This window comes from Bactrocera dorsalis, chromosome 1, assembly GCF_023373825.1.
Source record: "Bactrocera dorsalis isolate Fly_Bdor chromosome 1, ASM2337382v1, whole genome shotgun sequence".
NCBI classification, from domain to species: Eukaryota; Metazoa; Arthropoda; class Insecta; order Diptera; family Tephritidae; genus Bactrocera; species Bactrocera dorsalis.
The window spans coordinates 90,916,603-90,928,975 of NC_064303.1; the positions used below are offsets into that span (position 1 = coordinate 90,916,603).

The 12,373-nt window shown below is 35.7% G+C and overlaps 1 protein-coding gene across 1 annotated transcript; it reads left to right on the forward strand.

The window, feature by feature from the left end:
- Nucleotides 1-790: 790 nt before the first annotated feature.
- Nucleotides 791-10,078, forward strand: LOC125775835 (kelch-like protein 4). The gene is made up of 8 exons (XM_049446821.1): nucleotides 791-900; nucleotides 7,630-7,800; nucleotides 7,861-8,218; nucleotides 8,273-8,632; nucleotides 8,705-9,006; nucleotides 9,396-9,600; nucleotides 9,654-9,755; nucleotides 9,812-10,078. Exons 2-8 carry the CDS (start codon nucleotides 7,649-7,651, stop codon nucleotides 10,022-10,024), a joined length of 1,692 nt encoding a protein of 563 aa, XP_049302778.1. The 5' UTR covers nucleotides 791-900; nucleotides 7,630-7,648; the 3' UTR covers nucleotides 10,025-10,078.
- Nucleotides 10,079-12,373: the final 2,295 nt, after the last annotated feature.

Below are 12,373 nucleotides of genomic sequence, written 5' to 3' on the forward strand. Positions count from 1 at the left end.
AAAAATTTACTTTATGTTGTTTAAAAATATGTTCAAACTTGACTTTTCTTTGTTTTTTTTTTAGTTTAAATAGAAGATAATTTTATGTCAAAGATAATAATCTTTGCCCTAATTCCAACTTTGCCCCCCAATTACAAATAATCGTAAAAATGAAAAACCGAGAAATCGCGCTTCAAAGTTTTAGCTTTTCGCCCAATCACTCATATGTACATAAATACATATATCTGCTAGACGCTCGGTCACTATTTCCCTTCTAACTTCGACAATTCCCATGTATAACTTTGGGGACATATTTTTAGATAATTTTTAAAGAGATTTAAACAAAAAAATCGCTTGTTTCAACCTTCTAAAGCAGGTTCCCCCCTTAATAAAGATTTCGTATCAGAATTTATTGATCTTATAAAAAATGAATTGGCAATTTGGCAAACGAAAAGTGATAAATATAAAAAAAAATTGAGAAAAATAAAAGTTGAAATAACTTATTTCCGAAATACAAAGAAATAGATAAAAGTGCTACATTAGAAATAAATTCTGTCGCACATGATCACTGTGTGAAGAACGAACGCAAAATGAATTTGTGTGTCGTGTATGGGCAAACGAATTCACACAGATCGAACGCACATGTGTGTCGTGTATGGGCCATTTAAGCTAAGCCATGCTGTACTCTTTGAACCTTTCAACACAGTAACTAAGAAATGTTGTTTTTACGAGAGCGCAAAAAGATCACTTCTCTATGTTATCGCTGTACTTAGTTACTCAGTTATTGTAAAATGTTTTAGCTGCAGTAAGCGTGAACAGCAAATCGATTAAGTTGAGCGTTCTTTAAATTGTGCGTTGAGAACAGTGTGATTATACCAGCTACCGGCATTTAATAGCAAGTTTGTGATATACAATAGAACCGTATGTATTAAACAAAAATATATCTAGTTGCATATAACTCTTAAATTGCCTGTAGAAGTCGTCCATCGTCAAAACGATGACGGCGATTTTAAATTCGGTTGAAAACAAATTTTGACCGATTTTATCGTGAGTTTCATCAAATCTTGTTGACAATTGTTGATTTTATGATTCTTCGCAAAACCTATTTTGCCATATTCGCATTTTATTGAAAAAATTTATTAAAAATTAGTACTTGATTTCTTTAGAGCTGCATACCAGCACAAGAAAATTATCCACAGGAAATACATACATATGTATAAACATCCAAAGCACGCGGATTATTCCTAACACGCACAAGCGACAATCGTCCCACTACGAAAGGGCAACACGTCGCACATTACCATACATACAGATTTCTAAAGTCTTGTTTGAAAATATAAGGGACTTCTTATTGGATCTTATATATCTTATATATTCTTTGTCATCCTTCGTCAAAACGACGACGCCCGATTCTAAACTCATTTGAAGACAATTTTTGCTGATTTGTTTTGTTCTGATTTTTCGTTTTATATTTTTGTGTACATTTAAACTGTCTTTATTGGTCATTTCTTTGTTCTCTTGTCAAAAAATTTACATGTGAAAGCAACAAAATTTATCGAGCAGAATTGAAGGAAGAGAGTATGCGGATGTCTCATTCAAGTGTTATCAGACAACATAAAACGATGAGAATGTGCAAACCGAATTTTAAATGTTGCTCATTTGGACGGCTAACAGAGGTGAAAAACTTCAACCGGCGAATTCATCATAATCGCTGCTATTTAGCAGAAATAAGTAAAAAACGACTTGATCATCTCCAAAGCACTTAAGCTGAGCCATGCTATACTCTCTAAATCTCTCAGAGACCGAAAAATGGTATTTTAACGAGAGCACAAGGAGATACAGTGGCACATATACGTATAAACGCACTCTTAGTATTAATTTTGCTAACTTCTCTCTTTCTTTGCATTGCACTAATTACAAAAAATTCTCTCTCATATTATTTGTTAAACTAACGGAAATTCGTATTGAGTGCAAACCCTCACTTTTGTTGTTGTTGTTATATTTAAATGGTTGCATTTTAAATCAAATAGCAAAAACAGGCACATATTCGTTTAAACGCATCTGATTAGAGAAGCCGACAACGTGTTTGTGATTAAAAATAAAAAAAAGTTTTTTCAATTAAATTGAAGATTGGTAAGTTTTCGTTTATTAAAGTGCAAAAAAGTTGTTAAAATATTTTTTTTTTAAGGTTTTATTAAAATGCCAAAAGGCAGTTACTTAAACGACAGTGAAAAGGTCCAAATCAACCTGTACCACAAAGAAGGTTACTCAAATCGAGAGATTGGGTGAAGAATCGGAAGATCAGAGGCAGTTGTGCGCTCCTTTTAAAAAAAAAGGTGAGAATTATGGCGTAAAAAAGCCCACGAAAGGCAATAAAAAACTAAATTCACACCAAATAAACCAAATTAGAATGGAAGCCACAAAACATTTTTTGAACTCCGCTCAAATAAAGGAGAAGTTGGATTTACCGGTGACAACAAGGCACATTGCACACATTTTACGCATGTCACCTAACGTAAAATAGAAAAAACCGGTGTGCAAGCCTGTATTGAAGCCGCACCACAAACAAGCTCGGTTAGACTTCGCCAAAGAGCACATGCTGTGGTCAATAGAGTGGGCCAATGTTGTGTTTTCCGATGAAAAAAAGTTCAACCTGGATGGTCCAGACTCGTACAGTTGTTACTGGCATGACTTGCGTAACAATGACGTCCGTATGTCAAAGAGAAACTTTGGTGGTGACAGCGTTATGGTGTGGGCTGCTTTCTCATCGAGAGGAAAAGCAAAAATTTACTTTGTGCCGCCCAAAGTGAACTCAAAAATATACACAGAATTGTTGGACGACGCTATCATTTCATTTTTGGAATATAAAATGGATGAAGATAGCATTTTTCAACAAGATAACGCTGCCATCCACGTCTCTAAGGAGTCTCTGAAATGGTTTGAAGAGCACAACATCTCTCTTATGAAATGGCCTGCATGCAGTCCCGATTTGAATCCAGTGGAGAACCTTTGGGGGCACATGTCGCGAAGAATCTACGCGCAAAAAGCTCAAGGACACCTCTTTAAAACAACACTTGAGCTCAAATTGGCTATTAAGGAGGCTTGGGAAGATTTGGACCGGACGCTGCTGCAAAATTTAGTGGACTCGATGCCAAACCGTATTTTTTGAAGTTATAAATAAAAATGGAGGACCAATAAATTATTAAAAATTAAATAAATGTAGCCTTATTAAAAATTAAGTTGATGCGTTTAAACGAATATGTGCCTGTTTTTGCTATTTGATTTAAAATGCAACGATTTAAATATAACAACAACAACAAAAGTGGGGGTTTGCACTCAATACGAATTTCCGTTAGTTTAACAAATAATATGAGAGAGAATTTTTTGTAATTAGTGCAATGCAAAGAAAGAGAGAAGTTAGCAAAATTAAAACTAAGAGTGCGTTTATACGTATATGTGCCACTGTATATTCTCTAAGCTGTACTTAGTACCTCAGTTCTAGAAAAGAGTTTTGGCTGCAGTAAAGCGCATGGTTAATGAACCGAAATTACTCTCTTTGATTGTTGAGAGAGCTTTTATTTAGTTTAATTTGGCAGCACAGAATGTTCACGAGCTACTGGACAGATGACATCAAACGAACAAACAACGAACTTACCGCTAGGAATCCCGACGAAATATAGTAAATTGCGCAAATGAATGTGTGCTGTGAAGTTAAATTTTTTAGTGAATTTTACCTACATATGTATGTATGTTTCGCTTAGCGTATCATACGTCAACGTATTTGCATATTTTGGTTCGAATTCTCGCAAATGTTAAATAAGCTTTGACTTCCGAATAAATTATCAAAAAAATTTTATTAATTAAATACTAGAGGACCCGTCCACGCTTTACTGTGGCTGATACATAGATAGTACTACTTATACCATCTATACGATTTCTATTAGTTAGATTGTAACTATTAGTTAATGATAAGTTGAAGCAACTTGTGTTGGTTTACAAAAAAAATAAAATGAATCAGAAAGCATTTCGTCTTAATAAAGCATTGCTTTTTTGGGGAAAATACTGTTGACTTTGGGCTGAGCACCAGGAAAATCAAACGAGTCCAATCGATAGTCAGCCTAGTGAACTGCATATTATGAACCGGTTTTCAAGCGTGGAAAAACAACAAAGTTGGCTGGCAAGATTATGACATCAGTCTTTTCGGATGCACCTGGTTATGATCCATTGCACTGCGTATTTGGTAGCAGTTCTATTCTACTTTTCCCAATACTTAGGAATCGTATTATTTTTGAGGAAAAGTCAATTTAAAATTGTACGCGTTTACTTCATCGTTTCCGTTTAAATACATATTTAACTGTTCTGAATCGAAAAGATTTATGTACATATGCATATCTCAAATTATAATATACCTATTTATCAACACTCCTTTGGTTTGTTATAAATGCATTTACATCCTCCGCCCATAATCTAACAAAGTAGCCGCAATGCCTTGACGACGAAAATGTCAAAGCAATTTTTTGTTGTGATATTAAATATATCTGACGGGTTCGTTCTAAAAAAAAACTCTTGGTTCAGGAGGAACAATCAACATATCCCAGATACTAAGCGTTCTCACGTATTAGCTCTTCGTTGTTATTATTTTTACTTACGAATTTCTTTCGTTTTTTGAATTAATAGGTAATATGTATTTTCAAATGGTTCTTTCATGAATTTTGAGTAAATGCTTATGATTTGAAGTATTAATTTTGTATTTAGGAATTGTATTGAATTTTAAGATAAAAAGTATCCTATGTCATTATCTTTGTTCTAAGCTACCTGCCCACCAATTTGCAGCGAAATCGGTTCCGCCTTTCTTTAGTTATAAATGATGTAACTAACACGACTTTCTTTTATATACATATGTACATATATAGATATAACTAGCGCATGAAAAGAACTTAAATCATATATGAATTATTTAGAACATGTAAGTAATTATTTAGCTTTAAAAGTTAATTTTGAAAATCCTTTGTGATTATAATATTGGTCAGTCGAAAAACTATTTTCGTATTTCTATTCAAACTTCAACTTATTTTCTTTTTTTGTCCGTGTAAAATTTGCATCAGTGTAATTCGAATTTTCTAGAACGGAAGCGAGCGAACCATTGTTTACCAAGGACACCGTAAACCTCACAAATTTCATTGGCATCTTGCGTGGCATTCTTCTCTTTCTTCTACATAAATTTCAAAATATAGCGAATTTCTTTATTATTTTCACTCATTTTTGAACAGCTCTAACTTTTTCCAACTTCCCCGAAATGAATTTTTGTTTTTTAGCTTGGGTAAATGAAGCTTAAAAACTCACCATTCCAATACTGTATGGTATGGCACAATGTGATTAGTAGCACTGGAGATATGGAGATATACGACTGCAACGACATCTATTGACAAAAAACGAAAATACTTTTTCGACTACCCAATAAAGGCTTAATAGCTGCTTTAACTATTTAGCAACCACTTATACTCTTCTGTGGAGTGGATTTATTCGATTTATACTGATTTTACGGAAACTTTTTCACTTTCACTGGCACTTATTGGTTTTCTTCCCAACCAAACACCATGTTTGGCAACACCAAAAGCTCCGCCAGCGAAGGACCTCTCTATTGCTGGAGAAAATAATACGAGCTGCAGAGCTAAATATAGAAGTTACAGTATTTTATAAGAGTCACTCACTGTTGACAGTCATAACTTCGAAATTGTAGATAATTTCGTCTACCGTGGAACCAGCATCAAAGAACAGCAACAACGATGTCAGCTTCGAAATCCAACGCAGAATAACTCTTGCCAACAGGTGCTACTTCGCACTGAGTAGGCAATTAATAAGTAAAGTTCTCTCTCGACGAACAAAGACTAAACTCTGTAAGTCACTCATCATCCCCGTCTTGCTATATGGTGCAGAGGCATGGACGATGACAACATCTGATGAGTCGGTCTTAGGGTGTCCGCAGAGTGGACGCTTAAAGCCGAGCCGAGCGCATTTTCCCTTTTACGCAACACGCGAATTTCCGCTCGGCTAGGGTGATCAACTGTTCAGAACAAAACTTTCTTGCGGAGGTGAAAATATGGAAACAGCGAACTTCATGCAAGCATTTTCGGAATGTTCTTGAAGCTTTAGAAGCAGTGAACAAAACGTCTTTTGGGAATGTTTTCAAGATTTTACGCATATAGGAAAACCGGAAAAGATGTTTTTCAAGTTTAAAGAGAATTAAAACCTATTTACGAAATACGACAGGTCAAAATAGGCTTAATGGTCTAGCATCAAGGTATATTCATAGGGATATTGATTTGTCAGTTGATGAAATATTAGAAGAATTCCTTCAAAAATCAAGGAAAATATAACATGGAATGTGAGATCCCGTGTAATCCTCAATTAATCACTGAGCTTCAGCGATACTGCTGGTACAAATGTAGAGAAATTTCGAATTATATGATAAACAACAAAAATCTTGTAACTTATTATAATTGCTTATAATTTGATGTGATTTTTTTGATCAGTAACCTCATTCCAAACCCATATCAACAAACATATAACGGGTGATTTTTTTGAGGTTAGGATTTTCATGCATTAGTATTTGACAGATCACGTGGGATTTCAGACATGGTGTCAAAGAGAAAGATGCTCAGTATGCTTTGACATTTCATCATGAATAGACTTACTAACGAGCAACGCTTGCAAATCATTGAATTTTATTACCAAAATCAGTGTTCGGTTCGAAATGTGTTTTATCGACAAATTTTGTTCAGCGATGAGGCTCATTTCTGGTTGAATGGCTACGTAAATAAGCAAAATTGCCGCATTTGGGGTGAAGAGCAACCAGAAGCCGTTCAAGAACTGCCCATGCATCCCGAAAAATGCACTGTTTGGTGTGGTTTGTACGCTGGTGGAATCATTGGACCGTATTTTTTCAAAGATGCTGTTGGACGCAACGTTACGGTGAATGGCGATCGCTATCGTTCGATGCTAACAAACTTTTTGTTGCCAAAAATGGAAGAACTGAACTTGGTTGACATGTGGTTTCAACAAGATGGCGCTACATGCCACACAGCTCGCGATTCTATGGCCATTTTGAGGGAAAACTTCGGACAACAATTCATCTCAAGAAATGGACCCGTAAGTTGGCCACCAAGATCATGCGATTTAACGCCTTTAGACTATTTTTTGTGGGGCTACGTCAAGTCTAAAGTCTACAGAAATAAGCCAGCAACTATTCCAGCTTTGGAAGACAACATTTCCGAAGAAATTCGGGCTATTCCGGCCGAAATGCTCGAAAAAGTTGCCCAAAATTGGACTTTCCGAATGGACCACCTAAGACGCAGCCGCGGTCAACATTTAAATGAAATTATCTTCAAAAAGTAAATGTCATGAACCAATCTAACGTTTCAAATAAAGAACCGATGAGATTTTGCAAATTTTATGCGTTTTTTTTTAAAAAAAAAGTTATCAAGCTCTTAAAAAATCACCCTTTATTTTTCTCTGAGTTTAGGGGGTGTTTTAATCTATAGTCTATAAGTTTACTTGTGCTACTCGATAACTTGAAAGCAAAAGTCGAGAGTAATTTAATTATTTAAATCATTTTATTCCATATCGTTTTTTTTCTTTTTATTACAAAAGGAAAGCCCACTGACTAGCAATGGCCACGAGTTTTACGCAAAGACCTGCTCTTCAGAGCAATTCCCGTGAACAGAACCGTTTCATGGAGAAATTAATGGCAAAAATACTTAGCTTCTACGACGAACAGTCTCTCATCGATGTGACATTTAAAGTATTAAACCCAACGGCTGTGTAAGTATTAGATACTTTGTCCTCAGCTTACATATTTATAATTTTTGGATGTGTGGACAGTGTACCCGCACATCGTTTGATACTCGCAGCAACGAGTTCCTATTTCGAGAACCTTTTCAAAGGCGAGCAAGGCAATAATCCCGTCATCGAGATAAATGATATCGATAGCGATACTTTTGAGCGTCTAATAACCTTTTGCTACACCGGAGAGGCCCCCATTACCGTTAACAATGTCGATGCCATGCTGAAGGCGGCACTCATTTTGCAATTAGACGATGTCACAAGCAGTTGTGTGGATTTCCTCATAACAAATATCAATGACTATACATTGCAGGCTGCTTACACGCTCGAGCGAGAAACGCAGTGTGAACGGCTTAAAGAAAAACTCATCGAATATGAAATAAAGAACTTCATGGAGGTGAGTATACTTTCTCGCAATAGCGGTACTTGTGTAATCGACATTCTGTTCTAGATCAGTCGAGGCGTTGAGTTTCTGAGTTTTGATGTAGAAAAATTGCAACGTATTCTGGAATCTGACAATTTGAATATAACTCGTGAAGAAGATGCCTACGATGCGTTAAAACGGTGGTTCAATTACGATGAACCTGCACGTCAAGAGTCACTGCCACATTTAATAGCTTGTCTCCGGCTTACCCAATTCGATGCGGACTTTCTGTTGACACACATACAGCCGTTATCTGGTTGTGAACTGCTGGCCTTCAAGGCGATTTCGTGGATCAGAGAGCCTGCAGCACGAACAAAGATAAATATTCGATTTACAGAACCACGTGACACGTGTGAGAAAACATTCCTGGCGCTTGGCTCAACAGAGGTAAGCACACACTGTGGCTTATATTCAGAAATTATAATCCTAAATTCTTCTATGCCTAATATTTTGGAATAGACATATCACAATCTGCTGCAATATGACAAAGCTGAGGATAAGTGGCAAGAATATGCGAGTTTAGAAATCGATTATACATATTATTGTATGGTTTTAGAGGATGATAATTTAATATTTTTTGGCGGTCGTAAAAGTGGTGCCACATCCAACATCGTCCGCAGCTTGAATATACGAAATAAGACATGGCAAAATTTGCCCGCCATGAACCAAGCAAGATGCGGACATTGTGTTGTCGAATTAGATGGTAAAATCTACGCGATTGGTGGTTTAGAAGGTGAAGAGGTTTTGTCGTCGGTGGAAAGGTAAATATGTATAAATCTCTAACGAATTACTTAACGATGGCGATTGTGAGTTTTAACAATTTCAGGTTAACCTTAAGCTTATTAGTGAAAGCATTTTAGATAAGTTGCCTTAGAGTATTGTGGATGATGTACAAAACAAAGTGCTTATATATTTTGGAATGAGGGTATTAAGTAAAATCTAGAAACGTTTTAGCGTTGCCTCGTCAAATAATTGCCTCTGGCTTTAAGTACACCCACACCATCTGACATTGCCAGCGACTTCTTTAGAATACTCTAAGTTTTTAAATCAGACAATTTCGTAGTTAACGCTCATTAAGCAAACAAACGCAATGCTTTTCATCTCAATTTAGATATCATACTTAGAACTCATGTTTTTTGTTGATTTCCAGATATACGCCATCGGGTGGTTGGGAGTCCATGAGCAGTTTGACTGTTGGAAGATATAGAGCCGGAGCAGTGACTTTAAATAATAAAATTTACGTGTTGGGCGGTAAAAATAATAATGGAGATTTAAAACTCGTCAAATGCTACAACCCGGATTCGAATATTTGGACTTCTTGCGCGGATATGACAGAATGTCGTGACTTTCCTTTTGTAAGTTAGATTAAAATATATTGATTGATATATTGCTAGATTTTACATTACAGGTAAAAGTACATAATGGGCACATATATGTTTTAGACACGTATTCTGCTTCCGGTAGCCAAAGTGTTGAACGTTATGATCCTGAGCGAAAGACCTGGTCTAAGGTAAATCAAGTTGATTTTTGCCAATCGTTTCGTTTCAAACTGATTATTTTGCGCAGATTTGTTGTTTGAATGCTGAATGGGCTCGTATTGCAGGCATGTCGTTAGACAATAAGCTATGGTTTATTGGCCGCCCTAAATCTGACGACAGGTCAAGTGTGTCAATCTATGACGAGGATAATGACCGTTGGGCAGAAAAGTGTTCATTTTCCAATGTAAATGGATATTTCCGTTGTATTGTGCCTGTAGCCTACTGTCGTCAAAATGAATAAATATTACTTATTATTATATATATTTTTTTAAATAAATTTTTTTATACGGAAAGGAAAAAATATGTTTGATTTTTTTTCGAAAGAAGTGAGAAACTCTTTTAGTTTTTATTTAACACATTCTTGCATCGTTGATGTTTACTGAACCACGAAAAGCATGCTGTCAGTGGTTTCTGGTTTGTTTGGCGAAAGGACAGCGAGGAAGACCCGAAGGGCATTTCATTCATTTTTCAAATATTTCCACGAACGTTTTAAACTTATATATAAAATATGTGCGAAACATTTAAATTTATTACATAATTTTTCTAGTATTGTTATGGGCAGAGATTATTTATCGATTTTTGTTTACAATTGTTGTTGAAAGGCAAGATGGCCTAATTCATGATGTGATGCAGTCATTGAACTCATTTAAAGTTATTTTTTCAGCAGAATTCAACTTTTTACTAATGCCTGAGTTTATGGTAAACAATGCTTTAAAATGGCGTGTATATCTACATAAGTGTATGTTACATATTCATTTGTATAGTGACACGGTTCTACTCTAAAATATACATATACTCTGTTCAAGTTGTTGCGTATACGCCATGGTGGCCTCTGATTTAACTTTACTCCCGCGTCAATATTGTTTTGCTCTTTTCTCAGAGTTGCGAAAGGCAAGCAAAAATAACTAAATAATCCAAATAAGAAATATATATAATCCTTTGGAGATATAAGTGATTATCTCAGGAGATAATAATCATTGAGGGTATTACAGACATTATAAGAATTTCTAACGAAGCAGCTGTATTGCTTTGCACTCTTCTAAAATCTAAAGGTAATAAATACAGCAATGGAGATATAAATGCACATTTTTTACCTGTGTTAGAGTATAATAAATGTTTTTGATAAATAACAAGTATTTGGGGTTTTTAAAGTTTCATTCTTTGTATTACACTACAATCTGAAGTTACAATACATTGCTCAAAAAAAATAATGATAAAAATTAGCAAATTTTGTTATCATGAACTCGACACATAAATGGACAATTTAGTTTATATTGCATTTTTATAAAATTTGTTCCATACAAACATTTTTATTGTTAATATTAGGTTGTTGAAAAAGTATTTTCTTATTTTGTCAATAGATGTCGTTGCAGTCGTATATCTCCAGTGCTGCCAATCACATTGTGTCTCACCATATATTTTTGGAAAGGTGATATTTTAGGTCTCATTAAACGAAAAAAATGTAAATTATAAAAAAGGGAAGAAACCAATGCAAGCCACCAATGAAATTTATGAAGTTTATCGAGACGATGCTGAATCAGTTCGTGTAGCATAAAAATGGTTCGCTCGCTTCCGTTCTGGAAACTTCGATTAACACTGATAGATTTATGTTTCTGGTGGAGAAATGGTAAAAAGTGATCGACCAAATTGAAACATATTTGTTTATTTACTTATTAGTATAAATATGAAAAAAATAAGTTAAGGTTTGAAAATACGAAAAGACTTTTTCGACCACCCAATATTAACATTCGGCTCCTTGGTTTTCTTTTACCACAGACGGATGTACTCAACCGGCAATCGTACTCTGCCTAAAGTCTTCAACTTTATATGTGAAATACATTCTGCCGCTACAATAAGAGATTTAGTTTTACTTCAAGTCTTCACTATCGTTTAAAAACCAGGAAAAGTAGCACCGCTTCAAGAAAAAAATAACCAAAAATGTCCGAATTTAACTAGTTTCAAAGTAAAGGTCAGATTGCGACATACCAAGTCATAAACGAAAGTAGTGGCCAAGTTCTTATTATTAAGGTTTATCCCTCTTACCGCTCGCGCTTTCATGAACCCATTCTTTTGGATTTTAAATGAAAAGTGGGACGCACAATGTGATTAATGAAGAACAGTTCATGCGACGTCTCTTTTCAATCAGCCAATTAACTAAACAAATGGTAACCGGTGTGTTTAACGTGGGTACCTGCTGACGGTAACCCTACCACATGGCGCTCAAAAGCACAGCGGATCAAATCAATGCGTTGATCAACGCCCTGACAATGCCAGCCATTCATTTGGGAATGGCCAGAAACGATTTTTTTGTATATGACTCAAGCAGCTGACGCCTTCCGGTCTTTGACCAAGTATCCTCACGATAGTCTAAGAACATCCGTTTGAAGGCGAGCTGAGGTGAAAAGGCGAAACATACTCTTCGCATGGTTGTGTGCTGGGTTTGAGACTCGGCAGATAAAAAAACGCACCCAATGAAAAATGCCTTTTATGAGCGCTTGGAGCGCACCTATGAGAGCTGCCCCCGCCACGATATCAAAATCGTGCTTGGTGACTTTAACGCCAGGGTAGGCAAAAAAGGTATCTTTGGCAC